Below are 22,693 nucleotides of genomic sequence, written 5' to 3' on the forward strand. Positions count from 1 at the left end.
CGGACGCGGGCTCCACGCCCCTTCCGAGTCCCCGAGCGGGGCTGATGACGAACACAGGGCGCGACGGCGCACACGCCGCCCCGCGCTCGCACGACAGTGCGTGCAGGGAGCGCGAGGGAGCCCCGGGCCGTCAGCGGCGCGACCAGCGTTCCGCCTCCTCCACTCCCTGCGCTCCCGCCACCTCGGCAGCTCGGCGCCCGCCTCCCGCCTCCGTCCGAGGCCTCCGCCGCAGCGAGGCTCCCGGCCTCGCTCCTGTCTCTTTAAATGGTGGGGCCAACGGGCCGCCCCTGCAGCTGCTGCCTGGGTGGCCCCGCGCGCCGCTATTGAGGGGCGAACCAAGATGGCGGCGGCTTTGGCTCCGTGAGGAAGACGGAAGAGGCGGCGGCAGCGGCGAGGGGAAAGGGACTTCCAGGAGGCAGGAGCGCTCGCGCGCCGGGGGGGGCTCTCGCAGTCTCCGGCGCAGCCGTAGCAGTTGCAGCAGGAGGAGGTGCCCCTCGGCTTGGGACGTTTGAAGCCGGGGAGCGGAGCGGAGCCGCTGGCTGCGGCGGCAGGGCCAGGTAGAAGGAAGGAAAACATGGCGGCGGCGGCCTGAGGAGGCGGCGGCGGCGCGGGAAGCGGCTTCGCGGAGATCATGGCGGAGGCGGCGGCGGCGGCGGCGGGGCAGTGAGCGGCGCCCCGAGGTCCTACCGCATCGGCCCGGGAGGCTGCGAAGCGCTGCGCGCCCCTCTCGGGGCGGCCGGGCTCCCCGCGCGCGGACAATAGCGCCCAGAAGTGGGAGTCGGAGGCGAGGAAGGACCGGGGCCCAGAGCTCGGGCCGGGGAGCGGGCCATGCGGGCGGCCCCGCGGCCCCGCGGCGGCCAGCGGCGGCAGTGAGCCCGGGAGCGCCCCGCCTGCAGGCGTCCTCCCGCCGGCCGGCGCCGGCCCCCCTTCCTGGGCGACTGCAGCGGGGCCTGTGCCCCGGCCCGCGGGCGGCACGATGACCGACACCCGGCGGCGGGTGAAGGTCTACACGCTCAACGAGGACCGGCAGTGGGACGACCGGGGCACCGGGCATGTGTCGTCCGGCTACGTGGAGCGGCTGAAGGGCATGTCCCTGCTCGTCAGGGCCGAGAGCGACGGTAAGGGAGGCCCCTGGCGGCGGGACCCTCGCCGGCCCCGGCGGCCCCGGGCCACATCGCTGGGTGTTGGGGGCCAGAGGCTTCCCTGCGAGGTCGGAGGGGGCGGCCGCCGCCCCGGGGGAGGGCGGACCGCCGGCGCCCGGGTCCTCCCGGAGCTCGCTGCAGCGCGAGCGCGAGCGCGAGCGCGACCGCCGCCGCCGCCGCCGCCGCCGCCGCCACCGCCAGCGCTCGGAGGGTCTCGTTTTCTTCCCCGCGCCCGGTAGCGTTTGGGCGACGAGGGGAGCCCCCCGGGCGTGTGCCGGGGGCGGGGGCCTAGATCGGCGGCCTGGACGGTGCCGTTCTGTTGCACCAGAGTGACCTTGAGAAAGGCACTGATTAATCCGATCTTCTGCCTTAGTTCGCTCATCTGTGAAGCAGGCGTGAAACTTTCTGGGAGCGAAGAAAGTTCTTAGGTGTCACTCTTTGGAGAACGTTGTGCTTGCTGTGCCGCCACCCGCACTCCCCCCTTTGAACTATTTTTCTGCTACATCTCTTTGATCCTGTTGCAGCAGGTTGGCAACTCCGGTTCATGGATGGCAAAGAAATGCTTCTTTGCCTCGAGAAAGAAGATAGATTTGTGTTACCTGGTGTTGTCTCCCCCCCCCTCCCCCCCCCCCAGTAATGCAGAATTCTGAGAATTCTGTGTATAGTTTGTGTAGGCGTCTTGCAAGTGTGGAACCATTTTATTCGCGGGTTTTTTTTTTTTTTTTTGGACCGCTGAAATGTGTGATCACAATTTGGTTCAGTTAACAGGTGGGGAGAAGTTGGCAGATAAGTTTAAAACCTTTGGTATCTGCCATAGTGCTTGTGGTTCCCATTATTTTGAAACGGCCCCCGAGTTTCAAAGACCTAGTTTGAAAATGAGTGTTGCACATTTTTCAAGGTTCAGTGTTTGCCGCCTCCCTCTGTGACGTATTTCGGAGTTTCACTTAAAATGTCCACATCAGGTGAAAGTATTTCCAAATTGTTACTTTTGAAGTGGAAAACCTGTCTTGTTACATTAGTCTGTAATTTCACTTTAGCCGCTTCAGTTTATTAGGATTGTAGTTGTTGTGTATCTGAATTATTGCAACGGGCCTCAAGGAATTTGAATCGGACTTTCAACCCAGAACTCTCCGTTCCATGAAAAACAAACAAGACTCACCCCTCTGTGATTAAAGACTCTAGGGACATTGATTTTCAATTTGAATTGAAAAATTGTACTTTAGAGCTATATTGCCCACAGGGTAACTTCATAAGGTTGCTGAAAATAACTTAGAAATTATTTCCTTTACAGGCGTTTAAAGGATTTTGAATACCTTGAGTTTATTTTTCTGAGGCCTATTTATTTGCCTCTTAAAAATACAAGTTTGAATGTGTTAGTGTGCTTTTGTGTCTCTCACATAGTCACCAATTACTCTCACATCTCCTCTTTTCCTTTGCCTGTTTGGAAAACTTTTTACATAATGAGTTGAAAAGTGTGGGCTTTGTAGGTTCAGTTAACTTCCAGATGAAAGTGTGTGTAGATGTGAGACCAATTCTTTGAAATTTCCTAACTTCAAAGAACATGTATAACTGTCACATCACGTATTTAATTGGACTCATTCTATAAACGGGTCCTTTGTTTAAAAAGTATTTTTAAGCATTATATTTTAATGTCATACTATTCTGGGGAATCCTTGTCTTTTCACCTACTTGTGTTGGGATCTGTTTTTTTCCCCATTTTTATTGTTACCACTTTGGAAAATAGCCCCTAAACTCGTTTCCTCCCTTGGGAATTAATTTTTGGGACCCTGCAATGAAACAGGTTGAATGGCAAAACCAAAAAGGCCTTAATTTTTATCTATTTTATTTATTTTTATTTTATTTTTTATTGATAGAGAAAGCTGAAATAAATAACTGATGTGTCCTTGTTAATTTAAGATGTAAGGAAAACTAAATCGAAGGAGTGGGCTTAGAAGATTGCAGCTTACTTACGAAATATTGTCGGAAATAATCTCTAGTTTGATGATTAATACTGTTTTCTGACAGGAAAATTCTAAATAGGAATAATAAAAATTTATCCAGTCCCTACTATGTGCCAGAGACTCTACTTGTATCTGCTGGTATAGGTACTATTATTAGCCATATTTTGCAGATGGGGAAACTGAGGCTCAGACAGCCTTTGACTTGAGATTATTATTATAATTAACTGTTTATAGCGTGTTTTAAACTCCCTTACTGCTGTCTACTTGTGTTTGCTACTTTATACTTAAAAGCTCAAAGTTTATTTCAAAGAACATGAAAAGAATTTTTAGCCTAAAGATACTTAAAACTATAGTTTATCTCCAAGCTACATGGGAGTTTTTGTACAGATTGCTAGTTTCAGTCATCCATTATTGTATGCTTCTCCCATTCTCCATTATGGGATAATTGAGAATTTTCTTTTTATTGTGGTGAGCAAAGTGGAAAGTATTTCTGATTTTCCATAAAATGAGTCATTTATCTTGTTAGAGGTGCTTATACACTAAACTGAAAATCAGGAAGGCAATTTCTGAATGGAAGTACTTGTGGCCTCCCTGTTAACAGGGCACAACTTTCTGAGTAAGTATGCCTTTACCCTCTGAACTGAGTGATTTGGCAAATCTGTAGCCCACTTTACTCTGGAGGAGAGAGAGGTCCTGCCAAGCTACTGAGCCCGTTCTCTAGGTTTTATCCTTGTTCAGTAGGTTCCTACTGGCAAAGGGTATTGTGGGAACGTAGCCTTTTCTGCAATGAAGATAGATTACCGCATTTCTAAGGTTTTTGTCATAGCCAGGTACCAACAAAGTTCCATCTAACAAACAAAAAATTTACTTTTTTTCTTCTTTCAGTTTATGCTATACCTTTTAAGTTGCATTAAGGGTAATAATGTAATCCCTAACTTGCCCTCTCACTTTATATTCAAATCAGTCTACTGCGTTATGGTTTTTACCACTTCCACCTTCTAATTTTAGAATTGATAAAGACTTTGGAATTTCTCCACACACTGAAGGATGTCTATTTAACATGAAAAATCATATCCATGCTCTTTATTCTGGATTACTTGCCAAGCATCAAGAATAGTGTTCTTATATTTTGATTTTTACCTTAAGTTGAATAAAGTAATTTTTATATTTCAAAATAGTTTTATCTATTATCCGAGTTACCTTTTTCGGAGTTTAAAAGGTTAAATTTTCAGTGTCATTTGAGGCACGAAGAAAATGAGACACGGGGAAATGTTTTTGTTCAAGTTAGCACTAGTGGTAAAAACCAGAATCTTGTACCTCTCTGCCTGTTGTAGAACTTGGTTGTAAGTAGTGCCTCACCTCCACTATAATTAGAAAAGGAGGTCAGAACACTTTAGGTGGAAAGCCTTTTTTGTTTTGTTTGGGCTGTTGTGGTGAAAGAAATGAACAGAGATAAGTATCAGCAATTTTTTTTTCTCATAAATTAGTAAGCGTTGTAGAATATTGCATACAGTAAGCATTCCAGATTTAGCTACTGAGAAGAGCTCAGTGTCAGTACTGCGAGAAATCCTTCACTTCGAACAATTCATTTAAACCGTTTTTTTTTTTTTCTCATGTAGACCTATTTTGTAAAAAATTACTAGGCCTTACTAGGTAAGCAAACCCTGTTTGTCACTTTGTGTGTGGTAACTTCTCACAGTTTGAAGTCCATCAGCCACCCTGGGTATAGGTAGTAGGGCCCGAGTGTAGTAAAGGCCTGATGCAGGTGTTGGACCTTTTAATATAAGGCTACCCTTTCCTCCCCCTCCACTGAACCTTCATTTGTTTTTATTTATTTTTTATTTTTTTTAAAGATTTTATTTATTCATGACGCACACACACACACAGGCAGAGAGGCAGAGGGAGAAAGCAGCCTCCATGCGGGGCGTTCGACGTGGGACTCGATCCCGGGTTTCCAGAATCACACCCTAGGCCAAAGGCAGCGCTAAACCCCTGAGTCCCCCGGGCTGCCCCATTTCAGTTTTTAAATGCTGTATGTAATCTTGAGCCACAATCAGGAGAAAGGGACTGGGAACACACACTAGGTTTAAAGCCTACACTTGGTGTCCTGTCCAGATGATATTTTGAACTTGCATTAATTTCATTTTTGATGATGTTTTCTTCCTACTAATGAAGCATAGTACCTAAGCTCCTGCCCTTAGTTTTGAGCATTGATAAGGAGTCTATGCCAGCAATGCTTTAGATGTTAAATTGCTTACTGTGGAGTGACAGAACTGGACTTAGTTCTGAAATCCATAAGTTTTTATCCAAATCTAAACTAAGACCAGGACCTATGTTTCTTTACCTACCTGAATCTGATTGGTTGGTTGATACTGAAAATAAAACCATAAAAGTTACAGAAACTATATCTCATTTCTCCAGTGAAAGGAAATGATATCTTCTAAACAAGTGAAATTTCTCGCTAGGTAACACTGTATCAAAATCTTAGCAGTTTTCTTGGAATGTTTCCTAAATATTGTATGCTAAAATGTTTTTCTTTTCTTTTTCTTTTTTTTTTCTAAAATGTTTTTCTTAAGCAGTGTAATAAACCTGTTTAAGCTTTTGTTATATAATGTTTCTGGATCATTGTTGTCATTACTAATTTTTGTATTTTTCAACAGCACAATGATGCCCGTGAAATGGTATTTTGTCTACGCTCTAAGAAAAAATAATGAGTGTTGATTTTGTAGTAGATGTCTGGATAGCCACTTTAATATGAATTTTTAGTTAATACAGTATCCCTATGGGGTATTATTTTTTTCTAAACCTAAGTCTTCCTGATTGATTATTTGATTGGACAGTTTAGTTTTGTGATCCTTTTTTTCCAGCACTCAGCCAGAAATCTAGATTTTTAAAAATGTACAATCTTGCCATTTAAAAATATTTGCATGAATTCATCGTATGAGTGTGTGTTTTAGACTACGACTCAAGCTGTCTGCTGGCTAGATCCAGGCTGCAGGCCCTAGTTGTAGTTGTGTGATTTAAACACTACTGGAATGATACTTCACTCTCTATGCTACCAGCTACTTATCACCCCGCTCCCTGGAGGTGTTTGTTTTGATAGAGGTGTTGGGGATTGGCCCCAGAATACAAGAAAAGCTCTCACATTTCATTTTACATGGAAGAACAAAGATGTTGTGAAGCAGGGAATATTTTTAATGACCTAAAATCATGTATACTTGTACTAAATCTTTTATTGTCCATCTTTCTTGTTTATCTATGTTTGACAGCTTCTACTTGCAGTTGTCTTGGTGATGTCTTGGTGATGTTCTTAGTGGCATTTTCCCTCCAATACTATTGCTGCCCCATTTCCTGACTGTACAGACTTCCTTTTTGTCTGTATACTTGGGGCATCTATTTATGTCAGGATACACAGATGTGTCATCTAAGAGTAGCACAGTATTTTACTGTATGTGTTCACATAGTACACTGGTGGCATTAGAGTAGCATTTCTGAAACTTTCCTCAGGATATCTTTATACTCTTAAAATTGGGGATTCCCAAAAGCTTTTGTTCATATGAGTTGTATCTACTGATATTTGCCACATTACAATTTAAAACTAAGCCTTCAAAAAGCTTTTGTTAAGTCAGAATTTAGTGAGAAGGGTGTCACTGTTTTACAATTTTACAAATCTCTTTAATGTTGGGTTTAATTTTTTAAAAAGGATTCTTTTTTTTTTTTTTAATTTTTATTTATATATGATAGTCACACACAGAGAGAGAGAGAGAGAGGGGCAGAGACACAGGCAGAGGGAGAAGCAGGCTCCATGCACCGGGAGCCCGACGTGGGATTCGATCCTGGGTCTCCAGGATCGCGCCCTGGGCCAAAGGCAGGCACCAAACCGCTGCGCCACCCAGAGATCCCTAAAAAGGATTCTTAATCTTGTGCATTCAAAATTTTGCAGTAACAGTGTAGACACTGAAAAAAATAAGGGTGAAAAAGGCAAGCAGCTTCTTAGTAGTAATACTATGAAAACAGTTTTGATTTTCCAGACTCCCTGAGGTCCCATACATTGAGAACAGCTGCCATAGAGATTGTTTCTAGATTTTTACCATTACAAACAGTGCTAGTGACTTACTTGTTCATATCCTTGGCACTGTGTGAAGATGTAGTCTAATTTCCTAGAACTGTTGGATCAAAGAGGGCTATGTTTTATTTTTTTTTTAAGATTTTACTTATTCATGAGAGACCCAGAATGAGAGAGTGAGAGAGAGGCTGAGACACAGGCAGAAGGAGAAGCAAGCTCCATGCAGGGAGCCTGACACAGGACTTGATCCTGGGACTCCAGGATCACACCCTGGGCTGAAGGCGGTGCTAAACCGCTGAGCCACCCGGGCTGCCCAGAGCCCTATGTTTTGGCTTTTTTTTTTTATTTTTATTTTTCTAAAGATTTTATTTATTTATTAGAGAGGCAGAGACATAGGCAGAGGGGAGGAGCAGGCTCCATGCAGGGAACCTGATGTGGGACTCGATCCCGTGACTCAGGATCACGCCCTGGGCCAAAGGCAGATGCTCAACCACTGAGCCACCCAGGCGTCCTGAGGCCTATGTTTTAAAAGCTTGATAGATCAAGATAAAATGACCCTCCCCAAAAGTTGTGGTGATTGTAGTCTTGTTAATAGTAAACAAAAGAAGCCTCTTTATTTTTTGAAAAATACCTGTGCAAATATGGACTTGTAGGCCTATCAATCAGAACTTCTGTGGAACAGACTTACATGCACTTGTGCAGGAATACTTTTTAGTTCATCTGAAGATGGTTGATTTTGCTAGTGGTCTGAATGAATAGATTCTGCAGTGACCAAGTGAATTACATGTATTGATCATTCCCTTTAGTTTGATCAGTGTCTTGATATTTCTTTGTGTCTCTTATTTCCTTTCCAAGTGTTTAGGTTGAAAGTGGGAAGGCCTTTCTCAAGTGTTGATATTGGGGTTTACTGTGTAGGCTTGTCTCTTTGGTCTGTGTGATAGAGTGTCTTTGTCAGTTGGTGAAGAGGAGGTGTCATGGAGAGGGTGAGAGTGAATTGTTCCTGGGGGATGTTTTATTGGAGAGGATGGGTATGTTTCTCAAATAAGTTTGGGTGGGGGCTGTTTTGCACGTGTACTTCAGGTATTAAGATAAACTGAACCTGTCCCATATCAAAAGCATGTGTTCTCCTTAATGAGAACCATCTCTACCTCCCATGATATTGGGTAAGGTCCGCTACTAAGGATCATCTTCCTCATTTCTCCCCTGTTGTCTCTGTTACCATGATAAATGCCTCTCACCTACAGTTGAACTCTACATCCCCAGATACCCATATATTACTAGAATGGAATTGTTGTTCCTAGTACTGTAGCTATAGCAACTGATACAAGTAAACTTGTTGGGAGAAAGGATTGTGTTAATGCATGATAAAACTCGACTGGGTAATGTCTTAAACCAAAGCCATGGGATATGGCTGCGATGTGTTTCAGCAGAGATACTTTAACATCTTGAATGGCCCAGTAAAGAAAAACTTGCCAATACCAGAAGCATTCAGTTCTTCTCTTTTAGCTAGGGCTTTGGGAGGGATCACTTCAAGCTTTCAGTTTATGACTTTTTCCTTTCTAATTACCCTGACTCTGTAACTTTATGGACAGTTTTGAAGCAAATGCAGATTTTCATTTTGTTTTAGTAGCAGCCAAGTCAGGTGTGTTTTTTCTTTCCTTTTTTTCTTTTTTTTTTTTAAGTGCCCGATACCCAGTGTGGAGCCCAACCTGGGGCTAGAACTCATGACCCTGGAATTAAGACCTGAGCTGAGATCAAGGCAGATGCTTAACGGACTGAGCCACCTAGATGCCTTGTCCTTTTTTGTTTTTAATTATAATTGACAGTGTTACAGCTGTGTTTCTTGGAAGCACAATTTGAAATGATAACTCCACCCCTCTGTGCCATATGTTTAACCCCTACTCTTAAACTTTTTTAAAAAAACTTTTGAAGTGTAATAGGTCAAAAAGTTACACAAATGGTAATTATTCATCTTGGTGAATTTTCACAAAATAACCAACACTCTAGAACCCTGCTTCATGTCCCTTCACAGTCACTATCTCCCTGCCTACTAGCACCATAGATTAGTTTTTGCTACTTTTTGACTTTATGTAAGTAGAATTATATGGTATATATTTTTCTCTGAGGTTTCTTTCATTCATGTTTGTAAGATTCATATATGTTGCATTCACATATTTGGTTCATTAACATTTCTGTGGTATTCGCCTCTATGAATACTTACACCTTTTTATTTTTTTTTTATTTTTTAAAGATTTTATTTATTTATTCATGAGAGACACGAGGGTAGGGGGGAGAGAGAGAGAGAGGCAGAGATACAGGCAGAGGGAGAAGCAGGTTCCATGCAGGGAGCCCGATGTGAGTCTCGATCCAGGGACGCCGGGATCATGCCCTGGGCCGAAGGCGGGCGCTTAACCGCTGAGCCACCCAGGGATCCCCTATTTACACCTTTTTAAACAGGGTTTACATGCAGTATAATTCACCCATTCAAAGCATATAGTTCTCTCTTTTTTTTTTTTTTTAGCATATTCACAGGATCTTGCAACTCACCACATTTTTTTTTTTTTAATTTTTAAAGTAATCTCTACATCCAACGTGGGGCTTGAACTTACAACCCGAAGGTCAAGAGTTGCATGGTCTACTGCCTGAGCTAGCCAGGCACCCCACCACAATCTAATTTTAGAATATTTTGTTCTCTCTGAAAGGAATCATGTACCTGTTAACAATTACTACCCATTCACTGCCCTTCCTCCCTAAACCACCACTAATCTACACATCTTTCTCTAATTTGCACACTGCACATTTCATATAAAGTCAGTCATATATAGACTTCTTGTGACTGGCTTCTTTTCACATGAAATGTTTTCAAGGTTCACCCATGTTATAGCATGTATTTTTCTGTGTGTAGTTGAATAATATTTTATTCATTAGGTTTTGGACATTTGGATTATTTGTATTTTTTTGCTATTATGAAATAGGCTGCTAAGGACATGTACGTACATATGTCTCCCATCCAAGTACTAACCAGGCCCGACCCTGCTTAGCTTCCGAGATCAGACGAGATCGGGCGCGTTCAGGGTGGTATGGCTGTAGACTCTGTACGTACATATGTTTGAATGAGCATGTTTTCATTTCTCTTGGGTATAAACCTAGGTTTGGAATTGCTAGAATTACTAGCAATTGCTAGAATTACTAGCAGTTGAGTAACTGCCAAACTTACAAAGTGAATGCCTTTTTACCTACAAGCAAAATGGATGAGGATTCCAGTTTCTCCATGTGGTTACCAACACTGTAATTGGCAACACTGTCTTTGATTATAGGCATCTCAGTAGGTGTATTAAATGGTATCTTATGTGGGTTTTTTTTTTTTAAGATTTTATTTATTCATGAAAGAGAGAGACACAGGCAGAAGGAGAAGTAGGCTCCACTCAGGGAGCCTGATGTAGGACTCGATCTTGGGACTCCAGGGTCACAACCTGAGCCAAAGGCAAACGCTCAACCACTAAGCCACCTGGGTGCCCCTTATTTGTGGTTTTGATTTGCATTTTCTTAAGGGCTAATGATGTTGAACATCTTTTCATATGTTTGTTGTCCATTTGTATATCTTCTTTGGAGAAATACCTATTCAGATATATTGCCCGTTTTTATTTTATTTTATTTTTATTTTGTTTTATTTATTTTATTTTTTAAAGTTTTTTATTTATTTATTCATGATGTGGGGGGTGCAGAGACACAGGCAGAGGGAGAAGCAGGTTCCATGCCGGAGCCCGACGCGGGACTCGATCCCGGGACTCCAGGATCATGCCCTGGGCCAAAGGCAGGCGCTAAACTGCTGAGCCACCCAGGGATCCCCAACCCATTTTTTATTTACTTACTTACTTACTTACTTACTTACTTACTTATTTATTTATTTTATTTATCTACGGTAGTCATAGAGAGAGAGGCAGAGACACAGGCAGAGGGAGAAGCAGGCTCCATGCACCGGGAGCCCGATGTGGGATTCGATCCCGGGTCTCCAGGATCACACCCTGGGCTGCAGGCGGTGCTAAATTGCTGCACCACTGGGGCTGCCCCTGGAAGAATATTTATAAAGATAGTTGGAGGCTTTTAGTACTTTTGAGAGACTCTCAACATCAAGTTCATTTGCTTGCTGCTTTTTCTTGTTATGAATGCATCCCTAAACAACTCTTAATTACCAAAATAAAAAATCCAATAATTGCACATAAAGAAAATTGAAGTACTAGAAACTTATTTTAATTAATAATATGACAAAAGTAGGGAGAAGAGGAGGAAGATTAAAGCAGATTTCCTCTAGAATCTGAGAATACTTGTCTGAACCTCAGTGAGCCAGAAATAGAAATAAATAAGAGAACCTAAAGAAATGGGGTGTTGGGTACAGGTGGGAACAATATGGAGACTGTTTAGTTATCTTCAGTACAGAAAGAATAAGAAATACATTTGGAGTTAACTTCACCTGTACTGGACACAGTAGGAAGATTCGAGTGAAGCAGGAGGCTGTGTGTACAGGGTGTTTGCAAATTAACTCATCACATCTTGGTAAATGCTGGTATTTTACTGTATTCAGTATCACTTAGCACTGTTCTGAGCACAGACAAGTGAACAGTCTAAATCACTAAATGGGGCAGTATCATAAGATTAGTAGATGAATTTTAACATAGAAGCAAACTAATTAAACCTGGAAATGTTAAAAAGGACCCTTTTCTCAGCTGCCTAGCCACTATTTGGAATTGGAAGTAATGGTTAAACGTAATAGGAGAAGAAATGAAAATTTCAGATGGATTGCTGCTTAAGCATTTTGGGCCAGAATTTGCCTTTAGATAGTATATAGGGGATAAACTAGAACTTACGGAGGGGAGAGGCATATAGGTGGTCTTAAAATTTGCTCTTTGTTATAAAGTAATAGTTAATTTTGTAGTATGATGAGCCTTATATGGCCAGGGAAAAAATGAAAATTAGTTTACTCTAAGAAAAATTGATCATTCGAAGATGAAGTATAATTCTGAAGTAAGACTTTCTGAGGTGAAGTGTAATGTGGGGATGTACTGGGGCAGTGGATTGGATCTAAGTCATGTATGTATGTCAGAGATTGAAACCCAGATCATCGGGCTTCATGCTGTGCTGTTTCAATACCCTGTGCTGCTCATAAGTTGTTAGTTAGGTTTCTATTCCTATGCAGCCCTTTACTCTATTCCTATCTAGCCCTTTACTCTTCAGATAATTGTGTCCTCCTTGTTAAAAGTAAACATGCATAAAGTAAACATTTCTTGGGTTACAAGTTTTATTATATTTAAACTTGTTTTTAAAATATTTCCTTAACTGAAGTTACACGTGTATCAAGTGTTCAGGAAAGGAAGTGTGTGTGTATGTGATGGAACGTAATTGCGCTGCTTTGCAATGACATAATGGAATGTTTTGTTTTTCTGTTTCCTAGGTTCTCTACTTTTGGAGTCCAAAATAAATCCTAACACTGCATATCAGAAACAACAGGTAAAATTTTGAAAATGTTGTGTTTTACCTTGTATACTATCCTCTCAATTTGGTGATTAAATGAAAATTTACCATCAATCCCTTACAGTGAAAAGTTCAAAACAGGTTACAACATACTTTCCTACCCTAATTCTAAAATATGCTTTCAGCCAATCTCTATAGTGTAGAAAGCAATCATTTTATTTTAAATTTTAAAAAATCACTTCAAGTTTTGTTCCACATATTCTTACAACAAAGACTTAATTCTCAAAAGTTAAAACTAAATACAGTTTTGTTTCTACCTAGAGGAAAAAAAAAATGACCAGCTGATAAAATAATCAGCTATTAACACAACAGAATGGTAGAAATTACTTCTTTTGCTATTGTAGATGCTTGTGTAGAAGGGGCATTTCTGTCCCTATACAGCAGCCTGGTGTAGGAAAATCTGATTTCTTACCTGGCCTGAATAGGACCTTATAATAACGATGCAGTTTGTTAAGGCAACTTTCAGGTTTGGTACACTCTTTCTTGTACCCTTCGGGTGAATAAGCGATACCTGAGAGTAAATCTTTATCTACCTCCTAGACCTACTAGCACTATCATCAGAAGGTATATTTATTCAGAACACATACACACAGTTACTGAGTGCTGTACAAGGTCAGTGAAGACAATAGCAGATCCCTCAGTGCCCTGAAGGTACAGATATAAAGTAATTTAGAATCAAGAATGCTACAAACACATTCATATGTATATATTACTTTATAAGTATATTACTCTATAAATAAAATTATAACTTCATCATTGACCATTAAACTATTACTAGAAGTTAGTGTCCGCTTTATTTTGCACATTAGACGATCCCTAAAGATTGTGACTTGCTTGAGGTCACACAGTGTATAGGAAAGCTGATAAGAACTTCTAAATCTATTTAATGGTGATTTATTTGTCCAAAAAACATTTGGTACAATATGAAATATTTTGATAGTCTAATGGTCTGCTAATACTTTGTTGCATTTAGTGTTCTTAAGAAAACTGTTAGGTTTGATTGGAGTGGCTGGAGACTAGAGTATTTGCCTTTGATATTCTATATGTGAATATATACATTTGTGTTTGGAGGTTTAAGCCAGTGGAAGAGTAAAGACAGAAGAAAAAGAGAAGATCATCTGTTTTAAAATCCCTGTCTTAAGCTGTAGGTTGTTGGATGATAAATAAGATGATTTGGTGAAAATTAGACTTTTCCAAGGAAACAGAACAGCAATTTCTAAAAATTTTCAAACCTCTAAATTTGTCAAATGGGCAATTAAGAACATAGGTCTAGTTGTGCCCCATTTTAAGCCTGCAGATGATTCTGAATTTACATTGCACTAAAGTGATTGCTTACAGTTGTATTAAATCTGTCTTGTTACTAATGTGATACTGGTTTCAGGCTTGTTTCCGTGGGTCTTTATCACCATTTCTCATAACTGTAGGATACCCATTTTAAAGATGAAGACCCTGACTTAGGGAGTCTACACAGCAGACTAATTTGTGGTGTGTTGATCTTAAAATGTTAATGTAAATTATTTTGAGTTTGAACAGCTACTTAACTCACTGTGGAACAGATGTCTGCCTGGGTTCTATGATCTCTAGAAATTCAAGAAAATAGTAAAGTGTCTTTGAGGTCTTTTAAAAAATCCTGAGTGAAAGTTGTGGATTCATTTTATTAGTAGTGCTGTGCAGCCAAATCAAATTATCATTTATTTACTTCTGACTGCCATCTCTTTAGTTCAGAGAGAGACTACTGGTCCTCGTGATTGACAGTTACAGAATTGACTGAAAAGAAATTAATATGCAGTTTAGCAGACAAAACTGGGATCTGTTTGTGTATAATAAGATTTTTCTCTGATAGTGAAAAGTATTAGAAACTGCCTCCAAGTAAACATATCTTTTAAGGTACCTTAAAGATGGTCTAGTCCTGTTTCCTTCTTCATATAGGAACATTTATCATCCCTGTAAATGCTCACCTAGCTTTTGCTTGGCTCCATTCAGTTATTTACTGTATTGAATTATTTTTTCTGTATATTGTACTCATGTCCTTCTCTCACTTCTCCTAATTCTTCTCTTTGGACCAGCCTGAAAAACTGCTACATGATAGCTGTTATGTTAGGCTTCTTTTTTAAAAAAATTATTTATTAGAGAGGGAGTGGGTGCTCATGAGCCAGGAGGGCCAAAGGAAGAGGAATAAGAATCTCTGGCAGACTCTGCACTGAGCCCAGAGCCTGATGAGGGAGAGGCTCAATCTCACCACCCTGAGACCATGACCTGAGCCAAAACCAAGAGTCAGACACCTAACTGACTGAGCCACCCAGGTGCCCCAACCTTCTTTTTAAGTGTAACTCTCCCTAGTACCATTCAGTATTTCATATATAAGAAGATTCACAAAGCTCTTACAGTGAGAGGGCTCTTTTTTGAAATGGTTAATGGCTCTGTAATAGTGTATATTTACTGTAGTGCAGTAAATAGTGCTTTTTTACTGTAGTACAGTAAATAGTGTTTATTTACTATAAGTTTGAAAGGATATCTTCGACTATAAATATTTTTACTATATTATGTATATTGTAGAATACAGACTTTTATTATACTATGTAGATTATACAATTATACTATTGTAGAATACAGACTATAGGGAATATAAAATGGTGTCAATATTTTAAATGTAGTGTCTTGCAGAGATGACATCTTTTTTTTTTTTTAATTTTTATTTATTTATGATAGTCACACAGTGAGAGAGAGAGAGGCAGAGACATAGGCAGAGGGAGAAGCAGGCTCCACGCACCGGGAGCCCGACATGGGATTCGATCCCGGGTCTCCAGGATCGCGCCCTGGGCCAAAGGCAAGCGCCAAACCGCTGCGCCACCCAGGGATCCCGCAGAGATGACATCTTAACAAAAACCTGAATTGTTCATTAAACTTACTGTCATTAAACAAAAGTCTGCCTGAATAGGAGTGAAGGGGCTGTGGGTTGTAGGAGCATCTTCTTGAACCACAGCACTTTGGTGAAAGTTAAAAACAAAAATCTATCCAGATAAAATTTCCCATATTACAAATTTAGCCGATAATTTCATGGGCCTCTTGTGTCTCTGGTCAAGATCATCCAATGCTGACAACAGAGATGAGAGAAAGGGTTATTAATTATATTCTCTTGACATCCCCTAGGTATTAAATGCTACTTTCTCTGGGCAATTTGATTAGAGCATAAAATATAACCTAATATGTAAGCAAAAGATTGATATAATGTTTAGTTTGTATCTTTTAGTACATTTAGATTGGTCACTTTGTGGTGCTTTTCATATACTGGTTAACTTCTCCTTAAGGAAAACATTGTTTTCTTTTTATAGATTGAACAGAGCTAGGTGTGAAAAGGCACTGGCAATTACAATATCAGTGTTGCTCAGTACTGTCCTCATTTCCTTATTGCTTTGTTCAGTTGCCTTATACTTTGAAGTAATCAATGGATGTTAATCAGACTTTTTCTTTTCTCTCAAGGACACTTTGATTGTGTGGTCTGAAGCAGAAAATTATGACTTGGCCCTTAGCTTTCAAGAAAAAGCTGGATGTGATGAAATTTGGGAGAAAATATGTCAGGTAATTTTAAAAAACTAGAAATCAACATGCTAAGTATTTTGTTTTTTGCTGAGCTTTTCGCTAATGCCCAAGATTTTAAATAAATGGCATTTCATACTGATCTCTTAAATTCACTGTTGTCTGTAAAAAGCTTGATTTATAGGAAAGTGCAATTTATTGACACCAAACTGTCCAGCCAAGACCTTTGCTAAACTCCATGCTTTGTATCCAGCTGCCTATGAGAGCTCCTTCACGAGTGCTCACTGGTATTTCAAATTTAGTAGTCCAGAACCAAACATAATCTCCTCTAGATTTGTTCATTCTCCCATCTCCCTCTAGTAAACGTCATCAGAAACTTGAGGGTTATATTTATCCTTCCTTCATTACTTACATCCATTCACTCCTTTAGTTAATCTTTTTTTTTTTTTTTAGTTATAAATCTTATATCCATTTACATATTGTTGTTTTCACTGCTATCACTGTTAGTTGACTAAACCACCATCATTTCTTGCATGATTTATCGCTTTCATCTTGACTGGTCTTTCCAAATCCCTACCATAGCTAAAATGATCTTTTTAAGAATGTCAACCTGATCATATATACCACTGTGTTCAGTAATTTCTTGTGACTCTTGACTATCTCTTCAGACTTATCTTGCATTTTTTCAGTTGATTCTGGAGTTTCCTAGTGACTAGTACCTCAGTCTAGTGACATAATCTCCATGTATCTTAGGCATATACATTTATTATGTATTCTATTTTGCATTTATCATATACTGAAGCCATGGGCTCTTGTTATAGACTCATTTAAACCATGGCATCCTAAGGACAGTTTCTCTATCTCCACATTTATTTTAATTAGAGAATAATCTTCCTTTAGTTTTTTTTTTGTCTTTTTTTTTTTTTTTTAAGATTTATTTGAGAGTGAACATGAATGTTAGAGAGATGGGGGAGGGGCAGAGGGAGAGAATTTCAAACCAACTTCCTGCTGAGCTCGGAGTCTGATTCAGGGCCAATCCCACGACCCAAGCTGAAACCCAAAAGTCAGACCCTCAAATGACTGAACTGGCTAGGTGCCCCCTTCAGCAGATTCTTTAATTCATTGGATTTCAAAGTGTGGTCCTCAGACCAGCAGTGTAACCTGGGAACTGACAAATGCAGATTCTGGGGACTGTATCCCGGATTTACTGAGTCATAATTTCTTTGAGTAGGTCCCAGTAATTGTATTTGTATTATATTTGAACAAGCCCTCTAGGTCAGATTTTCTCTGTAAAGGGCAAGAATAGTAAATATTTTAGGCCTTGTGGCCCATACAGTTTAACAGCTGTTCATTTCTGCTGTTGTAATATGAAAGTAGCTGTATGTAACACATAAATAGCCATGGCTCTCTTACAGTAAAATTTTATTTATGAAAATTGATGGCAGGCCACGTTTGGCTGTAGTTTGTCAATTTCTGCTTTAGCTGTTTTCATGAACCCTGAAGTTTAAGAGCTACTGCCTTAAAAAGCTACATGTCCTTGGGGCACAGTGTTTCCTTACCCTGTAGAATTTATTTCTGCTAGATCGTCTACTCAGCTGTGTTTCTCATATAGTAACCTGTCTATTGAACTGTCCCTTTCCTTCTGCAAGCATGTGAACGACTGAAATTTATATCTGAATGCCTCTTTCTTCATACTTGTTCTTTGATTGTTTTCATAGCCTACTTCTAGATTTTGTCCTGTGGAGTTCTCCCATAGAGAGATGAGATTGAAGAGCTTGGGTATGCTAAAAGCACCAATTGCTCAGATAGATATTGTTCTCCTTCCCTTTTCTGAGTTAACACTCCCACCCTGGACAGAATCTTCTGTTAAGCCAATATTTAACTCAGACCTGGACTCAGTGCATTGCCATCGTGCCTGGCTCTCTTTTAGTAAATTGTTGAATCTTTATTATACTTTCACTTAGTCTGTAGTTCTTCATTTACACTTGGGGCATGGGTAGTAGTACTTTGTATACTTTCTCTAGAGTAACTCCTCTAGGAAACACTGGCTCTTATTTTCTTATCTTACCCTTCAACTTGTAAGATGTTGTTTTACTAGTCTTTTATGATTCTGTCTGTACATACCAATCTCTGGATCCTGGCTTATTCTAGGGAATTCATTAAATTTTATTCTTTGAGATCTTACATGTCTATTTCTTGAACCCTACTCATTTTTTGATCTAGAAACAACAAAATGTCTCTCTGTTTTCTAGTATCCTCCTTGATAACACTTATTAGGTCTGTGTGTATCTATTTTTTCTTCTAGATCTTTCATGGCCTTCACATTCTCATTTTCTTTATATTTGTCCAGACGGACTGCTAAGACTTATACTTTGTCTTAAGATTCTTCTAGTTTGTTGTACCTTTCTTTTGTTTTCATTCTTCTATTGTTCCTATTCTGAAAGTAAGACTGAAACATTGTCAGTCAAATCATTGCATTTCCACCGTGATTCACTGAACAGATCAGATTGCAAGGAAAATCCTAACCACAGGCCTTTTTATTTTTTTTTAAAGATTTTATTTATTTATTCATGAGAGACACAGAGAGAGAGAGAGAGGCAGAGACACAGGCAGAGGGAGAAGCAGGCTCCATGCAGGGAGCCCTACCTACATGGGACTCGATCCTAGGTCTCCAGGATCATGCCCTGGGCCAAAGGCAGGGACCAAACCACTGAGCCACTCAGGCTGCCCAACTACAGGCCTTTTTGATTACCTTCCTCGCCTTCATATTTGCACATAAACCCAAAAAGATAGCATTTTCATTACAATAAGGGCTCTTGTCCCTTTACATTTGGCTTTTTCTTTTTTTTTTCAACATTTGGCTTTTTAATCAAATGCTACTACATGTTTGTAGGTAAAGCCATAGTTTGAGTTCCAGGGATCTAAAGCTATATTGAGAGTTTATGTAGTTAACAGATCCAGAGCCAACTTGAGACCAAGCTGGGTACAGTGTGTGAATGTGCCTAGCTGTCTTTCAGTGTTACTGCCCACTGGGTTAAGGTCAAGACGATATCAACTTGCAGCATATTTCAAGACCTATTCCAGGACTTCTTCCCTTCCAGTAGCCATTAACAGTCTCTAACCATGCTAAGCAATTTAAGTTTTTTGGCCATTTCATATAAGGTCTAATTTTTCCATTTCTTTATAAACCATTGAACTTAGCGTATTTTAGTGATGATGTCTCAAATTATAGGGCCAAGATAGCAAAACTCATTTTATTTTGAAATAAGTCCTTTACTTTGGGTAAAAATATTCTTTTATCTCAAGATGTATCCGTGAAAACTTCTAAATTATGTTTTTATCATTAGAGCCTCTATACCGACATAAAGTTGGGGTTTATGACAAACTTTTAGGGTTCCTGGAGGGATCAAGAGTTTGAGTGAATAGAAAGGAAAACTTCCATGGTTTGGTTACTTTTAGTAGATAGTCTTGGGATCTAATGTAGTATACTCTGTTACATGTATGTTGCAGTTACTTTTTATATGGTTTCATTTTTGTGTGAGTACACTTGTTTCCCACAGTTTTTCTTACTCATATTTTTGGGCCACCAGCCACCATTCATAGAACATCAGTGACTTTGGTTCAAAGTCAGTTTGTACATGTTGTTTGGCCCTTGCTTTCTGGAATTGATGTTAAAGTTTTTCTTGTCGCTTAGAATTATGTATTTTCTGTGATCACATGATATTTGGTGTTTATTTGAATTTTACTTCAACTTTGAAGGGTTTGGTGGTGGCTGTCCTGGAATACAGATACTCGGATTCTTATAACATCTCTTGTATTCATCTAAGAATATAATTTGGATTTGCTTGATTATATATTCTATCAGCTATCATAAATTTTGTTATAGGTTCAAGGAAAGGACCCTTCAGTGGACATCACTCAGGACCTTGTAGATGAATCTGAAGAGGAACGTTTTGATGATATGTCATCACCAGGTTTAGAATTGCCATCTTGTGAATTAAGTCGCCTTGAGGAAATTGCAGAACTTGTGGCATCATCTTTACCTTCCCCCCTGCGTCGTGAAAAACTTGCACTAGCACTGGAAAATGAGGGTTATATAAAAAAGCTCTTAGAGCTTTTTCATGTGTGTGAGGATTTGGAAAATATTGAAGGACTTCACCACTTGTATGAAATTATCAAAGGCATCTTCCTCTTGAATCGAACTGCTCTTTTCGAAGTTATGTTCTCTGAGGAATGTATAATGGACGTCATTGGATGCTTAGAATACGATCCTGCTTTATCACAACCACGAAAACACAGGGAATTTCTAACAAAAACAGCTAAGTTTAAAGAAGTGATTCCCATATCAGATCCTGAGCTGAAACAAAAAATTCATCAGACGTACCGAGTTCAGTATATCCAGGATATGGTTCTACCTACTCCCTCGGTCTTTGAAGAAAATATGTTATCAACACTTCACTCCTTTATCTTTTTCAATAAGGTAGAAATTGTTGGTATGTTACAGGTGAGTTAGATCATCTTTTTCCTACTTACAAAGATACCTTCTTGATCCCATTAACTGTTAGCAGTAGTCAGTTAATCTGTTAACTGATTTAGCAGAGGAATTTCCTGTTCCTTTTAAATACCTAAATTGAGTTTTGATTTCTGTCTAAGGGTAAGTTTTTAGTTGATATTAGAAGAGATTATAATATATACAACTGCGGGACCAGAAGGTTGTTAGGTTTCCAGCAGGGAACGTAAATGTGATAAAGAAGTCTAGCTTGGAGAAATTAGAGGGAATGAATGTTCTTAACAAATGAATGTAGAATTTTAGGTATATTGATATGTCAATTATGCATAGAGTAGATTCAAAGAGAAAGATATAATGAGACAAGTATGTCATTAAATACAGAATATAAATCTGTAGAATTGGTAGCACTGTCAGATCATTAATATTAAAGGCTTAGTTTTAGGGTCAAGGGAATACAGCAGATATTGGAAAATTATAGTCTCAGGTCTCCTTACCAAAAGGCATGCTTTTGTACCAGATGAGAGTATGGGGAAGTTGGATGTGAGTAAGGAGCTATGGCTCTTCTTGTTATTTAATAGCTATGTGACTTGGGCAATTTTCTTAACCTTTTAAGAAGCTTTAGCTTCCTGATCTGAAGGATGGTGATATTAGTATCAACCCTGTAAGTCATCTGAAGATTAAAGAAGATCATGCATGAACACAGTGCAAGACTCTTGAGCATTATTTTGGAGCACCCATGTGTGCAAGTGGAGGTGGGGGGAGGAGTAGAGGGGGAGAGAGAGACACACACATGCACACTTTTAAGCAGGCTGCACGCTCAGCATGCAACAACCCTGAGATCATGACTTGAGCCCAAATCAAGAGTCAGAGGCTTAACCTAGCTGAACCACCCAGGCACCCGAGGATTATTTTAAAGTATCTGTTAGTAATTGCTATATTACTGAGCCTGGGTGGCTCAGCGACTGAGCATCTTCCTTTAGCTCAGGGCGTGATCCCGGGATCCAGCATTGAGTCCCACATCAGGCTCCTTGTGGGGAGCCTATTTCTCCCTCTGCCTGTGTCTCTGCCTTTCTGTGTCTCATAAATAAATATTAAAGAAAATTAATAATTGCTATATTAAACTCCAACGTTTCTTTCTACAATATGCCCAGTCTCTCAGGTGTGGTGTTTTTGTTTTTCTTAGATTCATTCATTCATTCATTCATTTATTTATATTTTATTTTATTTATGAATGATAGAGAGAGACACAGGAGGAGGGAGACTCGGGACTCGATCCCGGGACTCCAGGATCGCGCCCTGGGCCAAAGGCAGGCGCCAAACTGCCGAGCCACCCAGGGATCCCCAGGTCTGGTGTTTTAAGGGTGCTTGTATCAGAATTGCCTAGGGTGTAGTTTCCTGGATTCTGCACAAAACACAGCAATCAAAATCTGTGAGAGCTGGCCAGTGATCTGCATTTGTAACATTCCCAAAGTCAGAAAACCTCTCAGTATATTATCCCATAGTGTAGGAATTAGTCTGTTCTAGCTGAAATGGAACTTTGAAGTTTGCATGGTGCAAAGATTTGTGAGTTACACACCTCACCTCCTCATGTTGTTTATTTCTTGATGCTAATGATATTGGAAGAATAACAGACAGATGATATGACTTGGAACGACTTAAGACCTTACCTCAGATCTACAAATAAAGTAATTATTTGAAACCTCGATTTAAATAAAGGAGGCAAATAAATGTCAGAGCTGTTTGGTAGGACATGTTATGAATAAAGCAGTGAGTTTAATTTGTGTGGCTGTTCCTTTTTAGAAAATTGCTGTATTTTCAAAGTCCTTGCCTTTGTAAAAACCATGAATTCAAATAGAAAAATCAGTTTTACCAATACTGTTGTCTTGGGGCTAGGAATAATTCCTGTTCATTTTGACTGATTTGATGTGGTTCCCATTCATTTAAGACT

At 40.1% G+C, this 22,693-nt stretch overlaps 1 protein-coding gene across 2 annotated transcripts in view; it reads left to right on the forward strand.

Moving 5' to 3' along the window:
* The first annotated feature begins 966 nt into the window (after positions 1-966).
* Positions 967-22,693, forward strand: part of PPP4R3A (protein phosphatase 4 regulatory subunit 3A) — a 37,496-nt gene continuing 15,769 nt past the window's right edge. For both annotated transcript variants that reach the window (XM_055303941.1, XM_055303942.1), the window contains exons 1-4: positions 967-1,118; positions 12,619-12,674; positions 16,179-16,277; positions 20,122-20,739. In XM_055303941.1, coding sequence (XP_055159916.1) covers positions 977-1,118; positions 12,619-12,674; positions 16,179-16,277; positions 20,122-20,739 — 915 coding nt within the window. In that variant the 5' untranslated portion in view covers positions 967-976. The remainder of the gene's footprint in view (positions 1,119-12,618; positions 12,675-16,178; positions 16,278-20,121; positions 20,740-22,693) is intronic.

Source organism: Nyctereutes procyonoides, unplaced genomic scaffold (genome assembly GCF_905146905.1).
Source record: "Nyctereutes procyonoides isolate TBG_1078 unplaced genomic scaffold, NYPRO_anot_genome, whole genome shotgun sequence".
Taxonomy (NCBI): domain Eukaryota; kingdom Metazoa; phylum Chordata; class Mammalia; order Carnivora; family Canidae; genus Nyctereutes; species Nyctereutes procyonoides.